General features: G+C 33.4%; 2 protein-coding genes across 2 annotated transcripts; both read left to right on the forward strand.

The window, feature by feature from the left end:
• Window positions 1-5,491: 5,491 nt before the first annotated feature.
• Window positions 5,492-10,581, forward strand: Non2 (upstream activation factor subunit spp27 homolog Non2). The gene is made up of 4 exons (XM_085953907.1): window positions 5,492-5,554; window positions 6,547-6,734; window positions 7,429-7,707; window positions 8,229-10,581. Exons 1-4 carry the CDS (start codon window positions 5,512-5,514, stop codon window positions 8,484-8,486), a joined length of 768 nt encoding a protein of 255 aa, XP_085810033.1. The 5' UTR covers window positions 5,492-5,511; the 3' UTR covers window positions 8,487-10,581.
• A 1,496-nt stretch (window positions 10,582-12,077) lies between these two features.
• Window positions 12,078-18,881, forward strand: LOC147067149 (cilia- and flagella-associated protein 206). Its single transcript, XM_085954850.1, has 8 exons — window positions 12,078-12,296; window positions 12,558-12,735; window positions 13,401-13,768; window positions 15,200-15,472; window positions 16,504-16,646; window positions 16,805-16,929; window positions 17,574-17,683; window positions 18,702-18,881. Exons 1-8 carry the CDS (start codon window positions 12,084-12,086, stop codon window positions 18,879-18,881), a joined length of 1,590 nt encoding a protein of 529 aa, XP_085810976.1. The 5' UTR covers window positions 12,078-12,083.
• Window positions 18,882-22,166: the final 3,285 nt, after the last annotated feature.

The following is a 22,166-nucleotide window of genomic DNA, read 5'->3' on the forward strand; positions in this document are numbered from 1 at the left end:
AACTATGTAAATACCTTCAGAAAACTGTCGAGCGCTCCGGATCTTAAACTTTTCCATTTCGAGCGCTGAATAGCATACACCACAAGTATTTCAAAGGATTGGAAAAGATAGGGAAAGCACTACCATCAGTCATGAAAATATCGACGGGAAAGTATAGTACCTACTTATTCATACCTTTTTTTGTTTCACAAACTTCTTATAGGTACCTACATCTTGAAAATAATCTCAATTATATGTAGCATTATATATCTATTAAAATTGTGAAACTTTGGCTGACCCTTTGACTTTAACCAGCTTTATAAAAATCTGTGCAACAATCTATTTCTATTTTTTTTATAATTTTATTTAATGCCGAAAATGATTAATTGAATACCGAATAGGGGCCAGTCTTTTTCAAGTTCGGCACTTTCCAAATGCACTCGTTTTTTTGCATTTGTTTGCAGCTCAGTGTCGCACGCAACCTGACTAATTGGATGTTTCCAGCAAGCAGGTGATACTTTTAGGGGGCTACCATGATGTTGGTTGGATAGTACCTCATTTGATACCTACCTAGCTACTTAGGTAAGTACTTTACTACGACTGTTTGGGGAATTTGCGCCGAGACATGCAGCCCGTCAAACGTCACGGGTTTGCGCACATTTTTTTTATTTTACATCACATAATAATATAATAAATACTCTGGTATATTTTTCAACTTAATGTGTTTTATTTTCGTCACAATGCACCGTATTTATTCATAAATCCAAGGTCTTTCATGTTATCTAATAAAATATTATGTAGAAAAATTATTTTTAAAATACATTTATAGATTTGATCTGATAATCTACTAATAGGTAATTATTTAATTTACTCTGACAAGTTTCACGGTTTTCCGAAATATATAAGCCTAAGGTCAATGGCAGTTTCCATGATGCAAATTATTAGGCGATCGCTTCGTCAGAACATATCTAGTTTTTACCTAGATTTTTTTCACGTAGATACCTACCTACCTATGTGTGTACTAAGTATGAAAACATCATAACAACAAGACATGGCCCCCACATCCTGAAGCGGGCTCCCTACCTATCGCTAAGGTTAAAGGCAGTTTGGTGTTCTACAGTAGAGTTATTCAAGGTATAATTAAGGGTGTTCTGTACACTTTTAGCATTTTTTCTATTTTTCAATAAATTCACTTGAATTATTGAGTTGTCGGCATGATATTATTATAAAGCACTGATCGCAACCCCCTTTTAGATAAATAACCATTTTTATTAGCCGGGATACACATTATTATAAAATAAAATTCTACACGTGAATTATCATTTAATTTAATCAATCATATCTCGCTTAGCCAGATATTTTTAAATGCAAATGTTTTAAAGTAAAATAGCGTAGCATGCGACTTTTCTCATAGTAAAGCAAATTTTCGGTGTCTGTTTATCTCACTTAACTAGTCGACCCCCCACAACGGGCCTCCTCTTGGCCCGGGGCCCCGGCCATGCAACAAGACACGTGGTAATGGCATTGCTGTATTTTCACATCCAACAGCCAGTGACGTCCCTAAACAAAATGCCGCCCCATTTTTTATACAGTATTTTGTATTGTCCTTTCATGACTAATATATTAAAAAAATGTGTTGTATGGATACAGTACTAACAAAATACCACTAAAACATACAAAATTAAATTTAGATATAAAGAATAAATATAATTTAACTTAGATACGTACCCGAATCACCAAAATTTGAGGTCCTATTTGATTGATATGTCTGATATATTTTGGTTTGTACAATTTAGCAATTCAGAGATTTATTATTTTCACACCATTTTAGTATGCTATTATTGTACAACGTGTAAACAAGATAATTTTTCTTAGTACTTATTTAATGTAATCATAAATACACTATTAATTAATAGTTTCAACACTCCACCATTAAAATAAAAAACTTTCCAGGCCTTTTTTGTTGCAAAGTCAGTAACTATGTCAGCCAAACCTAATTTAAACGCACTCTTTGCTTCAATAGACAATATTGCGAGTACATGATTTCATATACATTTAGAAAATTAGTCCTGTTAAACCCTTTATGTTAATTAATACATTTTGTTTCCAACCAGTGAGCTGAATTTTGTAATGGAAAGATATTTACGTGATTACTGAGTTTAGGTAGCTATTTCTATAATACTCATATACCTACTGATTCTCCTCGATTTGCCGCCCTTCGAGTAACTGCCGCCCCCAAGCGACGCTTAATCTGCCTACCCCCACGGCACGTCACTGCTAATAGCAGTTTATCTATAGTATTTTCTAGTATTTTTTTGTAAGAAGGGCTCCATATACTTAAAACTAATACCGACCAGTCTACTTATATAAAGCAGATCATGGCCCTCACACCCTAAAGCTGGCCCCTAGGCTAGGATCATTAGCGCCCCCCCCCCCCCTCTGCTTATCACTAAGGATAAAGGCAGTGTGACGCTCCACAGTAGCGTTTTCCACATGGTGTACACGGTAAAATCAATGTGTAGGTATATTTAGTGTTTTGTAGTATACTTTAAAACATCCATTTGAATTATGGAGATTTCGAGTATCAATACACAATTGTTAAAATTTGTGTCATACAACCACATAATTTAAAATAATATAATTGAAGGAAAATAGCGCCGCAGGCAACTTTTTTTTACTATTAGAGCATTGTGATGTGTGTTCATCCCACGTATCTGGTCGAGGCTCGCCACGCCGGGACCCCAGACTAGAGCCCTGTCAGCCCCCCCCCCCCCTTGTGGGGGCCATGAAGCAGATCATCATCATTGTTTCTGCAAACAATTACTCCAAACTATCTGAACGGGACATTAAATTTGATTATAGGCATTTATGAACTGAAAAAATAGTTTTTTCGACATAGCTAACTTCAAAAACCTAACTTATCAACCAAAAATTTTAAATTTTAAATTTAAAAAAAAAAAACACGATAAAAAATCAAATATTATCTAAATCATAAAAACTCTAGTTCAGATTAACTTTTGAAAACATAATTTTTTTTAATTCTTTTTTATATTTAAATTGAAAATATGTATATTCATATTTCTGTGGGGGCGCCAATTTTGGATTGGCCCCCAGGCGCCAAGCACAATAATTGATGCGGCCTTGCTAATAATTACTAATGATTTAATTCAAATCAATTCACTTTATCAGGTGGCGTACATCTCAGCGCGACAGCAGTTTCTATCCAAATCGACAAATCGCGTGCGATCTACGTCATAATATTGAGTGTTTTTTTTCCACAATTTTTAAATACTTATATGAAGTGAAACTAAATAATCATTGTAACATATGAAGTGATAGGCATTATTTTGGTCTCAATCCATTATCTAATCTATATTGTGCCAAAGTGAACCTATGGTAAGATCATCCAGGTCGAAATATGTAAGACACGCTGTAGATACCTACCTACTAGATAGGTAGGTAGGTACATGCATGCCCCCCACAAGGGGAAAACCATACCATTACCATTTGGGGAAAACCACTGTAGAACTTTGCACTGGCCTTAGCTTAGTGATAAGTTGGGGGGGGGGCTCCAAACATCGTAGCCTGGGGGCCCGCTTCAGGATGTGGGGGCCATGGGTACATACCTACATAGATATTTTATTAATTTCACGATTAGATAATAAACCCTTACTAATTAAGGGGGATCCTTGTGCCAACAGAGAACCTAGCGGAAAAATACGAAGCTTGAAATTTGAGATTTGTTTTTGATAATTTACAATTTCAACTGTATTAATTAATAAATATGTATCTGAAAACATTAAAAAGATTTTTTTTAAGTCAAAGAATTTGTTACTTACATAATATTTATGTCATAGGTTACGTTAATATCATAGATAACAGACGTATATATATATAGGTTATTGTAACATTATTTTTATGGTTGTATTTATTATTAAAATTTATTTTATTAAGTTTACTTTTTTTGCGTTTAGATTTTTGATGAATTCGTAGTTTTAATATTTTTATATTTATTTTAAAAAACATCGATTTCTATAAAAAATATAAATGTGTATAACTTGAAGACCTTTTTATTAATATCAAATCGAGCACCTAAATAAAATTTCACCGCTATTTATCAATGTCATAAAATCGATGTTTTTTAAAATAAATATAAAAAATATTAAAACGATGAATTAGTCAAAGATCTAAACGTTAAAAAATTGAAAACTTAATACGTACAGTTGAAATTGTAAATTATTATCAAAAAGAATTCTCAAATTGCAAGCTTCGTACTTTTCCGCTAGGTTCTCTGTTGGCACTTATACTGGCACTGGCACTATACTTATACAATAATCCTAAATAATATTCACAATCACTTTTACGATTATTTTGCAGTTATGGCAACGTATTGATGCTGTCATCTATGTTTAAAGTTGCCAACTACTATTGTACGTTAATTTTTTGTTTTAGCGGTGAGTAGCAATACTAAAACAAATATCGTTTATGGATTCCGATGCTTGTTCTTACTAATAAAAATACTTTAACTATTCTCACATAGATGGTAGTAACTGCTGAAGATACAAGCCATTGAATTCATTTTATTATATTATATTTTTTCAAAAATATGTTTTTTTATCCTTTTGAAAATATTTGGATATTAATTTTTTAAACTGAAATAAATGAAAATAATTATTTAAAATGTAAGCTGATAATAATATACTTACTTAAAATTATATACGGCTCGTTCATTTCGCAGAGTTAATGTCCAGGTTTCCGATGCGTAGGTGAGCACTGGCTTTACAAGTGTCTTGTAAAGAGTGCTTTTAGTTCGGCGAGATAGTATGCGGGACTTAAAATGTTTTAGCTGTGTTAATATTTCCAGAAAAAATCGAGCGCTCCGGTTCGTAAAATTTTCTATTTCGAGCGCTGAATTTCCAGTTAACTTCGCACTACTACTACCTAGGTATGACATGTATTTGCCACTCGAGTAGTAATCACAATGGGTTTTAAAACTGACCGCCGTTGCGTAAGTATATAAAAAATCATAATGGCAACTGAATGAGCAACCATTTCTTGCTGGATTTGCTTAGGTAGGTACGTAAAAACAAAAAAATATCAATACAAACCTTTATACCGTGGAGGCTCATGTTTGAGACATTTCAAACATGAACTTATTAGGTTCGGACGCCTCAATACATAAATATGATAGACTGCCATCGATAGCCGCCTTGCGTATAGAATAGACACACAGGAATACTTAATAATTTATTATGGAATTTACCAAGCCTTTATGCGCTTCCAAAATAATTTCAAATGTCATATCTAACGGTAATGACGAAACTTTTTATTTATAGTACAATTTCTTTGGTTACAAGTGTTCCACAATATTTTTTATCTAAAATAATAATATTTTTGACGCATCAAAATTATTCTTTACGTTGTTTTATTATTTTTGTTGTAAACTTGAAATATTTGACCAAAAATCCAAAATAAAATAAAAATTGCTTTTAGGACTTCGGCTGGCAGCACTATTCAAAATTCTGCAAGAAAATGGCCGATATTAGTAAGGACGAACTTCGCAAAGAAATTAGCGGTAAATATATTTTTTACTCTGATCTGTGATATTTCATTATTGAATTTAGGAAAACTAACATACAAATAATATTTCTGACGATTTTCTCATAGTGATCTGCACGTGTTTACTAGCAAAAATAGCATAGTTTACTCTTGCATTTTCGGCGTTTGTGTTTGCCCTCAAACAATGGCTATACGTTATAAAGTGATTCTCCATACAAATGACGTTTGGTTTAATATGCGAATATCTCTGCATTTACTTCATGATTTTCAATGAGCCATTAGGCAATATTAATTAGAAAAATGTTGCGCTGATTTCTGGATACTAAACGACCTCGAATAACGTTTAAATAAAGAGATATACTCGTAATCGTATATTTTTCTGAGGCCTTTTGTCCGGCTTCGTCCTAAATCAGTCTGCATATTAGGATGTTATTTCAGTTATTTGGATATCATTTTTAATGCTATTCAAATGTTTTTTCGTTTACAGTTTGATAAATAGTGGATCGTGTGTTATTCTAATATTACTCCGGCATTTCTTTGTGTGTTATTCTGTCACGAAATTGTCTAAAAATTGTTTTTAGTTGGCGGATCGATCGTCTGGCGGTAAATTTGAATTTTATCATCTGCGTCCACTTTACAAGTAAATGAAGTGACAAAAATAGTGTTAACTTTTGAATTGAATGTTTCGTGGCAACGATGATGATGATAGAGGCAATAACATTAATAAATAGACCACAAATAATTGTTATAAACTAAACTTTGTAAAATGTTGTCAGTGAAATAATAAGCCAGCCTATGATAATAATAATGTCCACATACTAATGGTGAGATTAATTAATCAAAGATAAACTGTCGGCTTCTTTATCAATGGCAGTTTATTAATTGTGTTTTTAAATACTTGTGTAAAATGGAATAGTTTGTTAAAAGGGGGCTGCACCCATCCCAAAGTGCATGTGTTGGAAACTTTATGTTTTCCCTGTTTTTAATTGTTACTTTTTTGAATTTTAGCAATCCTTAAAGGTGCTAACTTGTCAACGACATCAGCTAAGAAAGTGCGTCAGCAGTTGGAGGTAAAATTGGATTGCAGTCTGATCAACCGGAAGAAGGAGATCGACGACCTTGTTATGAACTATGTCAATTCAAAGGACGAGGACGGTTCTGAGGCTGATCCGTCTGATGAAGAAGGTTCAGACGAGGTCAGACCAATACTCTTTCATAAAATAAATCATAAACAATTCCAATATTAAGCCAAAGACACTTGAGTCAATATTCCTTTTTGATTTTTTAAATCACATTTTTAATTGTTTGGTGTTGAAATAAACGAGCCTTTTTCATAGAAAAACTTGCAGTGCGGTTCAAAATTATCTTGTCAAGAAAATATGTGAGACCTATTTTATCTCTATCAACAAACATACAAGACAAAACACATTTCATAGAAAATAAATGTACTTTAAATCTTCTCACTATGTGCCAGATGTTTAATGTGTGAAAAATTACTAATTTGTTTCCTGGTATGTTGGCAGTATGCATACAGATACCTATATCGAGTTTGAGATGTTTTTTGTTACCTAAATTTTCAAATGCAATGTTGCAATTTTATTGTTTTTGGGTATATATACCTATATGATAAACCCCAATCAACACACATGCAAAGTAAAATCACTAAAAAATAATATGTTGAACGTTTTCTCTATTGGATTACAAACCGATACGCAAAAAACTATACTGAAATATACAATATCAAGTTGATGAATCAGTATTGTAACGCCTTAACATTCTTACAAATCTTGAGAATTCATTTTATCTGCAATTCGTGAAATTGACACAGCACTATCAAACGTTTTTTATAGATCATCAGATTGCTTATGTATATTGTATCTGCTTTTGCAGGAAGAGGATGAAGACGCCAAGAAGCCAAAAAAGAAACCCGTTAAGAGACCGGCACCGGCATCAGTCAAGAAGTCAAAGAAAAGCAAAACGTCTAACAGTGAAGACGAAAGCGAATCAGAAGAAGGTTCAGGAGAGAGCGATGACGACGGAGAGTACAATGTGAAGAAACCCGTTCCCAAGAAGAAGGCTCCGCCCAAGAAGAAGGGAAAAGGCGGCTCAGAATCTGACTCTGACAGCGACTGGGGAAAGACGGAAAAACCTAAAAAGGCTCCAGCTGCTGTAAGTATTAGATACATTTTGCCTACACTCTGAGGATTCCCAAACTTATTCATTTCATGCATGCATCAATATTTTTTCCAGCGCCCTAGTCAGAACATACCTACCTTATGATTGCAATAAAACCATCCTCATTAACTTTTCCACATTGTTTGGGAAAGAATTTGAATTGGTTTCTTTGTAAGTAACTGGGCCTGTGAGGATTTCTATGCTCAAAACTATGAGTGTAATCCCTGTAAGTCAGTCACAGCGCACACTTTGTAAAATGTGCCTCTGTTAATTTTAATAATATTAATGAAAATTTTATTATTGATAATACATGGTTAAAGTCATGTTGTTTTTTCAATGTATTTGATCCAGAGCAAGAATCAAAAATGAGTGGGTAAATGGCCAACAACTATTCCTCCTAAAAGAAATGTTAATAGACCATTCAATCTGTGGAGGCCCATATGCTCCATTTAGAAGCGAAAACGGTATTAATGATAATTATGAAATCATCATATACATTTTTATATGCGTCGCAGGGTGGACGAGGTAAAGGAGGCGGCTATACCCGAGCCTACAAGCTGTCTCCTCAACTGGCGACCCTGATGGGAAAAGAGTCCATGGCCCGCCACGAAGTCGTCAAACAGATGTGGGCACTCATCAAAGAGAGGAATCTGTACGACCCCAACAACAAACAGTTCGCCATCTGCGACGATGACCTGTATAAAGTCCTCGGAGTAAAGCGCTTCCGCACCTTTGGTATGATGAAATATCTCAAGACCCACTTCCACGAATAGAGAGACAATATATTTTTGTAAATTGTACTTTGGTATTATTCCGTTGACCCGCGCAATGTGTTTAACTGTGTGTTGTGTGTAGTACTTCGGATGCAATTTCAACTTATCCGGTCGCCTGAATTTACAATAAGTTTGTACGCCCGTTTCTGTTGTACGAGTAAAGTTGTTCAGCCACGGCAATTCATAAATAGTCATCCAAAGTGTATACATGGTGTTAGCAGTGAGTGTTTTATTTTGGCATTCATAAGGAGATCACCACACGATTATCTCTAAGATTGATTTTTTCTATTTTTGTAAGTGATATCTTCAAACACATTTTCACACGCAGCTCTGACTTTAGGTATATATGTCATATTTTTTTTAACAATTATTGGTTTTGTAAATTTACTGAATATTTGGTAATTATACACTACTTTTTTACCGTTTATTACATCAATAATTAGTTTAATTCAATTCTAACTAGTGATGTATGTACTAACAGGTACATACATCAGAACTTTAAATAATATCCAGTACTCATGATATTGTTTATGGTAGACTTTCAATCATTAATTGAAAACTCAAATGAATCGATTCTCAAAAAGTCTTCATTATTTATCATACTCAAATCGACCAAATTAGGAATAGAAACATTATTTTCATGTTTATTCATTCGATTAAAACGTCAACAATGTCTGTCATAGTGTGAAACTGACATTTAAAATGTACATACATACTCTGTACTTCAATATCACTCACAATCTGTGTTGTGTGTACTACATGTCTGTAACTGTCTATTTATGCCAGGAAACAATGTTTTCAAAATGACTAGTCGAATTTTGACTTATTCCTTCATAAGTTACTCTAAAATTACACATTTGTTATGTGATAGGTTTTCTGTGACCATAATGTCACTGTTTTTATAAGTTTATAACACATTTAAATACTCAAGATACATTATGTTTTCGAACTATTCAATGTCAATAAAATAAGATTATTAATCAATCTTTATATCAAAAAGGTGCAAAATAAATGCTTATATTTTTTTTCATTATGTTAGTTTCGACATTGACATCATAAAGCTAATATGACAGATAGTTTTTTTTACCATAAAACTTAAGTTGAACTGACAACAAAAAATTTACTATTGACATGAATGTTCCAGTATCATCAATAAAAGTATTCCAGAGCTGTTTATTATTCCTGATGGATATCAAATTACTCACCTATTTTCTTACTTTCTTTTTTTATATTATTAGTACATACATACCTACCGACTGTTTTGAAATTTTGCAAAACTTTTTTTTACTAGATTTTTACTAAATTTTGAATACTAGATTCACCTTATCATTTTTTTTTTCATATAGAAAGTACTCTCAGGAACAAACAGTTCGCAACACAGATGAACATTCTAGAATGCAGTGTTTGTGTGGTTTAGGTTACGGTTGCTCAAAAATATGTTTCTACAGATTATGGATATAAATCTAAAAACTGCTGCTCTTTACAGATTACATGACACTATGGCAACTCACCGACCACACAAATCTGTGAATGATTGTGTATTCGCTACAATCCTCTTAAAGGATATTGTTGCACAAGTTGCGTAATGTTTTTGCTTGTATTCTGAGAGGTGTTAGATGCCTCTTCCTACTCATAATAATTATTATTTAGAATTCATCAATAATTATATCATTAGTGTATGTATACCTGCCATAGATTTTAATTTCTAACGAAATGAATTATTATTATTTCATTAAGATAAATCCTATTCCTGTTCATAGGTATATGTTGAAGTGTATTTATATTGGACAAATTTATAAAAACTCAGCACATTATGTTTTCTGGGATTAATAGAAAAGTTTCTAAATTGTTTGCGATGCCGAGTTCTAAAATGAGATTATTATTATGGTATTTTGATCAACACATAGACATAGACTACTACAATCTATTGTTATGGCTTTCGAAAGCCATTGTGTCGAGATATGAAATTTTCAAAATTTTATTAAGTTTTTTTTAAATAAATTATAGCATGTAAGTTAGATAATAAGTAATTTTGTGTCAAGATATTAATAAAACATGAATGTATGAAAATATTGAATAAAAAAAATAACAGAAACATCTTATTTTATTTTCATTATTAAAGCTGTTAGATTTTTAGAACCTCCAATACCTTTAAATGTCTGATTAAAGTGGAAAAATTGAATGGGGTCCGGTTCCATCAAATCAAAAATCGGAACCGCCGTTCTCAAATGGATATACATACCTAGTTGTAGTTATACTAGAGACTGACAACTATAATAAAGTGCCACAGTTAGGAGATAGCTTGCAATACTTATATTGCTAGCACCAAACACCTCAAGTTATAGTAAGTTGTCTGTCTATATTGTGAATGTTTTATTTTGATATCAAAACTCAGAGTACCTATGTATATTTTCAAGATATATTTACTAGGTGCAGCAAATAAACACCCCATTTTCTAGGTGATCAAACACTAGTAAAAAAGTTTTGTGAAACATTCATTAATATTTTTTTCACAACAAGTCACAAACTATTACAAAATGTAAAAAAGAAGTTATATTACTAATTAATTATGCTAATATTTTAAGGCATTGCAGTTTGGTGTTTTGAAGATTTGGAACCGAGGGTTCCAGTTTGCTTTTTTTTCCAAATAATTGTGTTTTTCTTTCAACAAATTGGCATTTCGTTGAACTATTTTCATGTCTTCACCGATCTCATGGCAAATAGTGATAGGCGGCTCGCTGGACTCGCACATACACACACTCCCGTTGTTTCACGAATCTCCTCAGTTGATAGTGTTGCCATGAGTATCGCTCCTTTGTATAGAAATTATTTTTTTATTTAAGAGAAATTTAAACGAAATAATACAGTTTAAAAGATGCGGATACTCAGAAAAGGCATTGTTTTATTGTTAAAAAGCAAACATTTTTTGTAATATAATTAATATTTTTGTTAAATATACTTATTATAATATATAGGTACCTAACAAAGAGATTGAAGACCACCTAATAGTTACATATTTATACTAACCATATATATTTTTATGTTACCATCTTGACAACAAACAAAATGACAAGTCAATCAGTAATCACTATGGCAACGCTCAACCAAATAAATCATTTATATTAGCAACATAGTCAATTATATGGATTTAATTACGGCACATTATTAAAGTTAATAAATCAATTTTGTTCTCTGCAGCAGTGTTATGGCTTTACTAAATGAAAATCTTGTAAATACTCTCACCCTAGATATAAAAAAGATACTTAATTCAAAACAAATATCCATCGATGATGGTTTTATAAAATACTATATGAAATATGTGTCACTCAATCCTAATTATGGTAAATATATTTCAAAGAACGCGAAAAAAGAAGATGTTGAAGCTTTCATTAAAATTTGCGTTGACTCGCTATCAGGTAAGTATTTTTTTAGCAAAATCTTTTTAATATGTTACCACCATTTGAAAAACATACATTCTTTTTAAATAATGTCAGTTCACCTTGAGGTTTGTCCGAATCACTATGATTATCGTTAATCTTCATTAAAAATTACATTAGACACAATTTTCCAGATGACAGGAGTCCTTCGATTTTAGCAATGAAAATGCAAAATCATTTCGAGGACTGTTATGACAGTCCGGAAAATCTTATTGAAAAAAATCAGAAAAACATCGATCAACGAACAGAGCCACTCTTGAAAGAAATCGTACAAGCGAGACCGAACTCTCAAGATGAACATGAAAAATTATTACGGAAAATATCTATCTACTTGGTATTGAAGTCTGGTCTGGGAAACCCAGGAAATATACAGGTATAAAAGTGTCAATGGACACAAACCAAATCAAATTTATTACTACACCTGAGTTCCATGACAGTCAGCTGTGTTTGAAATTTTTCTCAGTCAGTGTAGGTACTGTTAACATAAAATTTGTATGCCTATTATTTAATACTATGGCATTATTGTGTGCGTTCAGGTGCTTAATTTTGTGTAACAGTATGGGAATATGCTGAATGTGATACATATTTGTTATTGCAAGATAGGTACAGGCAAATTAAAGATTGTCCTGTTTAGGTGTTACGAGAGGGCACAGGTGCACTACACAGCGTTTTTACAATGGAAGACCTGAAAACATTTATTGATCAGCGAAATCTGGAAAAGGAAAGGCAACTCCAGGAATTGCTGAGTATTATTTCCGGTATAAGAATATTCAACAAGGACTGTGGCAAAGGTGGTGAAAGTATTCCAGAATGTAAGTCTATATGTAGAACAGTCACATGACTCCAGTAAATCTGTATTATGAATAATTGACCTGTAATCTATAATGAAATGCCTACTTCCAACCATAACATTTTTTATTACTACGTATCAGTAAATCTTGTCATTCTCAATGATTTTTTTCAATATTATAGTGAAAGGCAAGCATGTATTATGTATTCAGAAAAGTATTCAATCCTTGACACTTCTGAATGTTGAGTTTATAAACTTTTTTTATTTTAACTAGACTTGTATTCCAAAATGTCTATTCACTTAATTCTAGATATTTTAAAATAATAATGATATGTAAATAAATCTAACCTAACCTAACTCTTAAAAGCTCATAAATGTAGGTTAGGTACCTACTATTGAAAAACCTGTATACTTCTGAGGTTACATAAATATTTCAATGAAAATGTTTTACATTTTGAAAATAATGGTGTACCTATACCGAAACTTCAATAAAAATATTAAAATCAATTTAACCCTAACATAGTAAACATTATTTTCTTATGACTGTTTTTTACATATAGTTTAGGTTCGATTTGCTTATATTAATATCTCCAACGAATTTCACACACCAAAATTCCTCAGGGGGCAACAATGTTCAGGAGTTCCCGATCCTTTAGTTAACACAATGTTATTATTATAACATTTCAGTGACGGCAAACCTAACAGAAGCTGTGGAAGCAACCGGCTTAGCTTTATCTCACTGCTTAATTCGGATAATGGAGAGAGTAAACCTTTTAACTACGTCAATCGATATGTACATATCGATCTCACCTGACAATGGATCAATAAATATTGCTATACCTGAAGATAGGAATGTCGATATAAACGATTACAAACACGTTTGTAAGATTCTATCGATGTACAGGCAATATGAAGTGTTTGTAAGAAAATTGATCAGCTGCCTGGATAAGATACGCGTCGATAACAAAGGAGTCATTCTCAACTTCTCGGGGCGGCTTTATGACTTACACTCTTTAGTGAGATACAGAACAGCCGTTCCCGCTGACCAAGTGTTCGTAAGTGTGCTACTATATATTAGAAACAGAAACTGAATCTGAGGTTAACCCAATCTTCCCCCTTTTTCTATAGCTGCATGGTTTTGTTTACCTTATTCCTCAAGAACATATTTTGCAGGCACACTTTTTATGAAATCAATGATACATTGCTGTTCATCGATCATTTTCATATTAAATGCCATTACATAATTTGTGCAGTATTGAATAGTCATGTCCGAGGGTCAATTTAATTAAACAGTGGATTAATAGATTCAAAGAGACTGGATCGACATTGAAAGCTCGGCTCAACCTCAAGGTCGCCCACAGACTTTATCAAATGAATAAATGAGTCCGTACACTGTGATCCGAGATTGTCAACTTGCAAATATTCATCGGCATTACCACCATCAACATTGCAGGGAATGTTATCCCTGGCTTCAAAGCTTCAATTTTACAATTATCATGTTCACGTTTTAAACAGACCATATATTGAGACATCGTTGTATTTTATCGATGATCAGTTCTCAGGGTTGAACAACTTTGTTTTCTCAGACGAAGCGCATTTTCAAATCAATGGCTTTTTCAATATACAAAATTGACAGTACTGGAGCAATGAATACCCAAGATTGAAACACCAGAGACCACACAGGAATTGAAGGGGAATATCTGACAAATTTTCGACAAAGTTTATGGTTCCACCAATCTACACCAGGTCTTAATCGGGTGTATTAAGAGATTCTATGTTTGGTGTGAACCATCACCATTTTTTGTGACTCAGAATGTCTTTAGGTCACCATGCTCTCAAGTGTGCTTTGACTGAATTTAGACGACTAAGTTAAAAGTGCCCATGGGAAGAGGAGCACATAGAAGCAATATTTATATATAAGTACATATTATAACTCTTTATGTTTTCGGTAAGAAAGGTAACTTTCCACGAAGCAATGTTTTAGAATATATTTTTAGACTGCATTTTATTCTGGGCCCCCTTATACATATCCACTTAAGTATAATGAATTGAAATATCTCAAGTACTAAAAAAATAATTAAATCGGTACCTAGAAAGTGTGGTTTATAAATACAGAACCTATTGAATTCCTTATATAACAACACTTGACAGCGTTTTCTGAATGTTTTTAGTGTGATGTATTTTTTTACCATAATATTAATATTTTGAATTAGCAGCACTATATGCATTGTTTGAAAACATATGCAAATGGTGGCTTGCTATTGACGCCCTCGCTTTAGTTACTTACTCACTGGTAACAATTGCAAACTGTGTGTCATAACGATATGTACAAGTCAGAACAGGCCACCATTTTTCAATGCGCCTAAGTATAAAATATTAGTTTTTCTATGCCTACCAATTCAACCACACTAAAAACAATTTGGGATTGCCACTAAGTATTTTGATACAAAAAGTGCTTTCCATAATAAGTGAATTACATTTTGCAGCCGCACTTCATTGAACTATGGCTGTTATGGCGTCAAATGCAAAACGATATGTTTCTTATTTCTACCGTAAACAGTATCATGTGGAATCTGGATACATCACACGAGCAAATGGCCGCTCCTCACTCCGTGGTCGACGCTCTACTCCATGGCCGGCAGGTCGTTTCCGATGCTCAGAGAATGCGCCAAACTAAAAATTTCAAAATAGAGCCAAATCATAATAGGTGCCTTGTTATTTACCCAAATGACAAACCATTCGAAGACATCAGGCTTCAGGTAAGGTTTGCGAGTTTACCAAAACGAAAGTTTCGACCAATAAAGATCTATTTGTATTTATGACCTGGATTTGTTTCAGTATGGTTGAATTGTGTTTACACTGAATACATTATAAATATAATGCAATGCCGAGCTGTTCTGTTACTTATTTATGTGTTATCATCTTAATTGTAATGGTGATTAATTTTCAGCAAAAACTCTTTTTGCTTGTAAAACTAACGCCAGACGTTTTTATCTCAGTTCGGCCCTTGTAAATAAAAAGTGCGAACTTGCAGTCTATCTCTATAGCCTTGCAGTCAATAGCCTTAGTAATCTTATCAGCTCAGTATTCAGAAAAAGGTTCTATCTCAAAGATTTTGAATAAAAAATAGTTGAAGCTTTTCTTATTTTATAACTATTGTGAAGTCACCAACAAATGCGTTGTGTGGCCCATGTCAGCCAAATATTTTCCGTACTTGGACGCAGTGTTGGTGTTTCTGCACCAATAAAATTTGGCGTTCTCTCCCATTGGCCGGCTCAGAATATTATGATCATTGTTGCCATATCTACTGAAATTTCAGTCAGGAAAAGAAGAAAATAATTTTGTTAAAAAAACAAAGGTTAGTGGTTACACGGTCACATGATGCATACCATTGTGAAATGGCTAACATATCAGCCGTACTTCAATACCATGTCACCGTGTCGGGTGTTTTTACATGCATTAAAAGACTAATTTGTTGTGTTCAATAGATTAAATTATTCAACCTGAAAGAGTAACTTCAGAAAAACTTCATTCGGTCTTGCAGAACATTGGCAAGTCATGGGGATTTTATGTTCGAGCGGGGCCCTGTTTGGAAAAATTTCAAGGTTGTTAAGTTCCATTTCTATAGAAGGAGGTTTTCTACAACATCTTTGCTCCATCTCCACAAGTTTTTTCCACATCTAACATTGACGCATTTTAACTATCTGATTTCTTCTGTTGCTGATTTTCATCAAAAAATGCGCTGAAATAAATGGAATACCTTTAAAGTAAAATATGGTTTTTCTTTTAGTACTTGGGTTTCTGTGCGCTGTGTATTTCCATTGGTGCTCTCATTCCCGCAAACCCTGGCATGGGATTATACAAATGGGCCGGAGGTTATTATGCATATTGCTCGCCCGAACACGCTTCACAATTTGGATGCACCCCTGATAGGTCTATATTTTCTATTGAGATTGAATACGAATAATATTGAGAGTAATACTTCATCTTTTGATGTTGGTGTATTCTTGTTTTATAGCACCGTGTGAAAGCAAAATGAGTTTTTTTTTATAATCTACACAACACCAATACATATTAACAAAACATTTCAGGTATGTAAAAGAGACGCTTGAATATGTGAGAAACAATCCTGAGATGATTAATTTTCTTCAAATATATGAAGAGGTTTATGCCGTACGTAACATCACATCTCTAGTTACACGGCTAGTCGATATAGGTAATTATTTTTGGATAAAACAATTCTACAACAAATAATCGATAGAAAATAACGTAAAGGTTGTTACCTCCGAAAGGGGGGGGGGTGTAGGTAAATGCGCTGGACCCCCCTGATGATGAATGTCACGGTGATATCGTCTGCTTATGCTTCGGTCGGCTGCGGTAGTATCCCGGGGGATACCTTTATCTGGTATCAAGGTAATATTATGTAAAAATTTTATCTTGTAACCAGTGGATGCTTAGTGGTCGACCATTAATATCTTTAACGATAAAATGATTGTGACCAAAAAGTGTAAATGTTGCAGTATAATAATATGTAAAGAGGTATTTTTCAAATATCTCCGATAGCTTCACTTATATTATTTGCTAAACTAATAAGAATGATTACTCTTAATTACAATTTGATATCAGGTAAATGCGTAACAGTTTTTTTGTAACTATTGGGCAGTGACGATTTTAGTTTAAAACTTATTCATAACTTTATTTTCCATTTCTTTTTATAAAATCATTGCGGTGATATATTATTACGTATGTTACCAATTATTGCTGAACTAATTTTATCTTCGAATTAAAAAAATTGCTGGGTTGATTTATTTTTTCAGTTTAATATAATTATCATATTAAATTAATCCACTGTTTTTATAGCTAAGACTGAAGAAAAAGAAACACAAACCGAACTGCATCCGATTCCATCGAACATAGACAAGGACTATATATGGAATATTTGGGATTATAAAAAGAAAGCATGTCAACTGGTAAGAACGATTGTTTTCTTATACAAAAATATGTATACAACAGGCCATTAGGCAATGACAGTTAGGGATTGCAATACCGAATGAAAATATCAATACCGGTATTTCCTATTGAATACCGGTATTGTATATTCCAATATATGGAAAAACATATCTACCAATAAATATACCTAGATATAAAGATGTCTTTAAAACAATTAATATTTTATAGCAAAAATATCTAAATATGTAAACCTTTAAAAATAGGTAAAGAGATGTTGATGTTTACAAATACATACCTAGTAGTTGAACTATTGGCACTTTCTTCTTCGAATGATCTTTCAATAAATTTATATTATGTAGTGTTCTTAGATGTATATGTGCCCCACTGGTAATCCCACGTAACGTTTTATTATTTTATTGCACTTAATAATTTCTTTACTTTTATTCCGTAAGAAGTAAAACCAAACACAATATTGCCCACTGCTTTGTTCAAAAAAAATATATTTCTCCATTATTGTATAAGTTACTTCTTCCGTAGAAAACATCAAAAAATTAGATACCTACTTACGCAAGTCCATTATATATTATAGTGTATAATTATTATTTTATAGTGAAACCTCTCTACTTTCAATACCGAATATATCGGTATTGTCTGATTTTTAAAACCGGTATTTCGGTATCGAAAAATACTGGAATACCGGTATTGCAATCCCTAATGACAGTAGTGTCATTAGTAATAGAAGTGAAACAATTACAAATGCCCAGAATTTGAGAAAATCACATAAATATACTGTGACCTCACTGGGGTCGAACCCAGAGACCTCGGATGAAAGGCCAGCGTTTTACGCACTGGACCAAGAGGGCCGCCATATTATGTGAATTACATTAAAATTACTATTCAAAAAGACAGCCAATTGTTCAAGTAGAAAAATGTGCATTGATCAAAACAAAAGCAGTCTCTTGCACTGTTGCATGAATACTGCTAATTTTAGCAATGATTGATTTACAAATAATATGTATAAATATTAAATCTTTTTAGGCGAATATTGTGAACTGTAAAACACACTCAACGCAAACCCATTATAGTATGAACAAGTTGGAATTTGGGTGTCAGACTGACAACATGAGAGACAAGAATTTGCAAACCGTCAAAGACGAAGGGACGTCCATGCCTGCCATACAAAACCTATTCTTGTTTGAAGAGGAATTGCCTGAATAATTAAGTATTAGAAATACCTTCAGTGGCATCTGAATCAATTAACACTTATGAGTATTATCGTGAATTATGTTAAGATGCAGGCTGGGGAATAGAATTATTTTATTTGATGGATGCGAAACCGTAATTTTTGAATAATTTACAATATGGAATTATCAATAATAATCATTAAACGCCCTTCATACAACTGAAAGCATTTATTTTTATTAGTAGGTACCAGTGGCACCACATATCACCGAAAATTTGCATTCTTTCAAACACAAATTTGACCATTTTCCATGCAAAATTCCAAATATTAGCGAAATCCCATGTACCTAAACAACGTCTTTAATGATAGGAAGTACTAACTTCTAACTCCAGCATGATGAAATATTATCTCAAAAAAAAAACAATTACAGTCGAACTTGGTTATTACGAGGAAGATGGGAATGACTGAATTTGCTCATTATAACAGAGAATAGGTATTTTTAAATGAGCGGTCACATAACACAAAAAGTCGCAATTCAAACAAAAATACACGATTAGAATTTTTCCCCAAAACAAGCATGGCATTCATATACTATAAAAGAAGTTGTTTATTGTAATGAACGCTGGTAGGTACCTACTAACACTACCCAATTGGAACGCACTACGATCAGCTAGCTCAAGAAAAAAACTGCACGGCCAAAAAGAAATGTTAATCAATTTGTATAATTTTAATTTTACTTCGTGGGCTTATTTGTTTGGTATAGATCCAGGACTGTAGTGGTAGGTAAGTTGAAGAGAAGAAAAATACTGTCTAGGTTAAGAAGATATAGAATAGTCTTAGTTTTATTTATATTTCTGCACAATTATTATTTTATCTCGTATAAAAAAGTTCAATAGTTGGTTAAAATATCCCTTATAGATTACGTATATTTAGTTCGAGCAGTACTTAATTTAAATTTAGTTATTGTTTAGTTGGACGTTTACAAAATTACTCTTTATTGGTACACTTATCTACCCGTCACTCTTTACATTTTGTTTTCCATAATTATTGTCGAGCAAGCTCTGTTCGGTTTCACAAAAAGGACGCTTCCCCTAGCTACCGGGGTTCCCTTTTTAAAATTCTTCCGAACCCACGCCGACTCACGAAAGAACTCCCGTGATTGGCGAAATCCAATCGGATGATCTTTTGATTTGGCGAATCATGAGGTAACTTCGGCACTGACATGCAACGATTTTAGCATTGCGCGGCAAAATTATAATATTTGAATTTACAATTATAGGCAGTTTCTTCATTTAAACTTATAACCAGTGGTGATCCATTCTTCTGTTTTTCATCGACACAAATTCATTCTTTTTAGGATACTGAGCATATATAATGCCTTCAATCTTGGTTGCGTGATGGTGTTTCTGCTAAAACACTTGATCCGTTTGAGTGTGGAAAAACATCTTTCACTTTCCACTGATGTCATCGGAATAGTGCAAATAATCAGTAAAACCGTTTTCATAAATGTGTCAATAAGATTTTTTTCTATTAAAATCTTTAATAATGCTGAGGCAATATCAGCATTATAAAAAATATCCAAGCTGTAAATAACAGACAATAATTACTAATAATATGAATCCGCTTTCGGGAGGTTTTACTGGGCGTCTTACGTGCCTTGAGCGGCTCGCGCAACTCAAACGTATAAATGTGTGTGAAAATGTTCATAGACAAAGTCTTTTTTTGGTTATACGTTTATGCGGTTAGAGTACGGAACGCGCCTTGGCGACAGTGAGTGGCGCTGAAAGAAGTATTGCTATCTCACGCTATCACATACAGACGAATATTATTGCTGTCGCACTCATTCTCATTACAAGACATGATTGCTTGAGCGATCGACGGAACGCGCTCCTGGCGAGGTATTTGGCAAAGCGAAACCTACACGGGCGATGCCGGCACGTCGCGTAAACATGAACATTGTATGTATTTAAAATAGCCGGTTAAAAATACATACTTATTAGAATTTGTTTTTGTATATGAATTAATGGCTACGGTAATAGATCAGAACACTTTTATAAATGAAATACTTATTTAAAAAAAAAATCTTTTCGCATAAATTGAGTGGGTAGGTGTTCACCGCTCCAGCGCTCTCAAGGGCGCATCGCCACTGCTTATAACTAAGCATTTTATTTCTTAAACTATTGATTGCATACATCATCTTTCATACTTTAATGTTACCTTAGTGTTTACTTTTCATCTTCGTCCGGCATGTTACTTCCATATACCGGACGAAGGACTTTACGTAAGAATAAAATATTAAGCAGTTGAGCAAGGTGTTTTATAAAGCCGTTTCTAGAGGTCAGGGTTACGTTTCAGCTTATAATTACTAAATGATTATTTTACACCGGGAGAAGCCCGCCTGTAACAGGGATGTGTCACTACTGAGTTCACAAACCTTGGATTTTTTACATGCAATTTCAACCATATGTGTGGAAACTTTTTCAATATTGTCGGCATGTAATCAAATCCCGGCGGCATCCTGTCCGGTCGGATTTTATTGCTTAAGGTCGAAATGTTTTTAAACGATCGACACATGAACAGTTTGAAGAAAATTTTTGACGATATTTTAGCTCGGTATATCCAATAAGTAGCTCGTTATAAAAGTGAATAAATGAATGGAGAAAATCATACACTAAAATGTCAACGAATGTTTCCTCATTACATCTGAGATCTCGCTATATTCGTGATCGTAATAACCGAGCTCGACTGTATATTCATCGCACTAGTACAAAATTTAACCAGTTCTACGTAATATACTACGTTTGTTAATACTTACATGGAAATATTTTATTTGTTTTTTGTGTTATTCTTAGTGCCGGCATGTGCAAAACAAATTGAACCTATTGTTTGTTTGTTGCTCTATGAGTAGAATTACCCATGTAAATATGTTAGAGGTTGCTACCTGGCTCGCTGAGCCTAAAAATTTTACCTGGCCCTTTAAAAGTTTCCAGACCCCTGCTCTATAATGACAAATAGCAATAACTATCTTTTAATATATCTTTTAATAACAAAAGACATTAACCCTTTTACTCCCATTCGGCCGATATTTCGGCCACCATACCTATGCGAAAACTCTATCTGGGCCGATCCATTGGCCGAAAGTTTGGAACCAAATTTACGATTTATTCCAAATTTTTTCCTGGCATATTTCGTCTGGTGTAGACAAAGCACTATATTCACTCTGTGTCGGGTGTGACTAATATTTATTTTAGTGTCACACTTGTTTATAATTGTCATACCCTAATAACTCACAAGTCATAATTGCTCTTGCTGGCAAACTC

The sequence above is a fragment of the Rhyacophila brunnea genome, unplaced genomic scaffold (assembly GCF_057557595.1).
Source record: "Rhyacophila brunnea isolate RB1 unplaced genomic scaffold, BYU_Rbru_1.0 scaffold_4, whole genome shotgun sequence".
In the NCBI taxonomy this organism is placed as follows: Eukaryota; Metazoa; Arthropoda; class Insecta; order Trichoptera; family Rhyacophilidae; genus Rhyacophila; species Rhyacophila brunnea.

Excerpts from the sequence above, each read along its gene's own strand:
- Non2 (XM_085953907.1), top strand. The coding sequence starts at position 5,512 with ATGGCCGATATTAGTAAGGACGAACTTCGCAAAGAAATTAGCG. Across the intron at positions 5,555-6,546 it reads ACTTCGCAAAGAAATTAGCG|CAATCCTTAAAGGTGCTAAC; the intron begins GTAAATATATTT and ends TTTGAATTTTAG. Across the intron at positions 6,735-7,428 it reads ATGAAGAAGGTTCAGACGAG|GAAGAGGATGAAGACGCCAA; the intron begins GTCAGACCAATA and ends CTGCTTTTGCAG.
- LOC147067149 (XM_085954850.1), top strand. The coding sequence starts at position 12,084 with ATGAAAATGCAAAATCATTTCGAGGACTGTTATGACAGTCCGGAAAAT. Across the intron at positions 12,297-12,557 it reads GAAACCCAGGAAATATACAG|GTGTTACGAGAGGGCACAGG; the intron begins GTATAAAAGTGT and ends TGTCCTGTTTAG. Across the intron at positions 12,736-13,400 it reads TGGTGAAAGTATTCCAGAAT|TGACGGCAAACCTAACAGAA; the intron begins GTAAGTCTATAT and ends ATAACATTTCAG.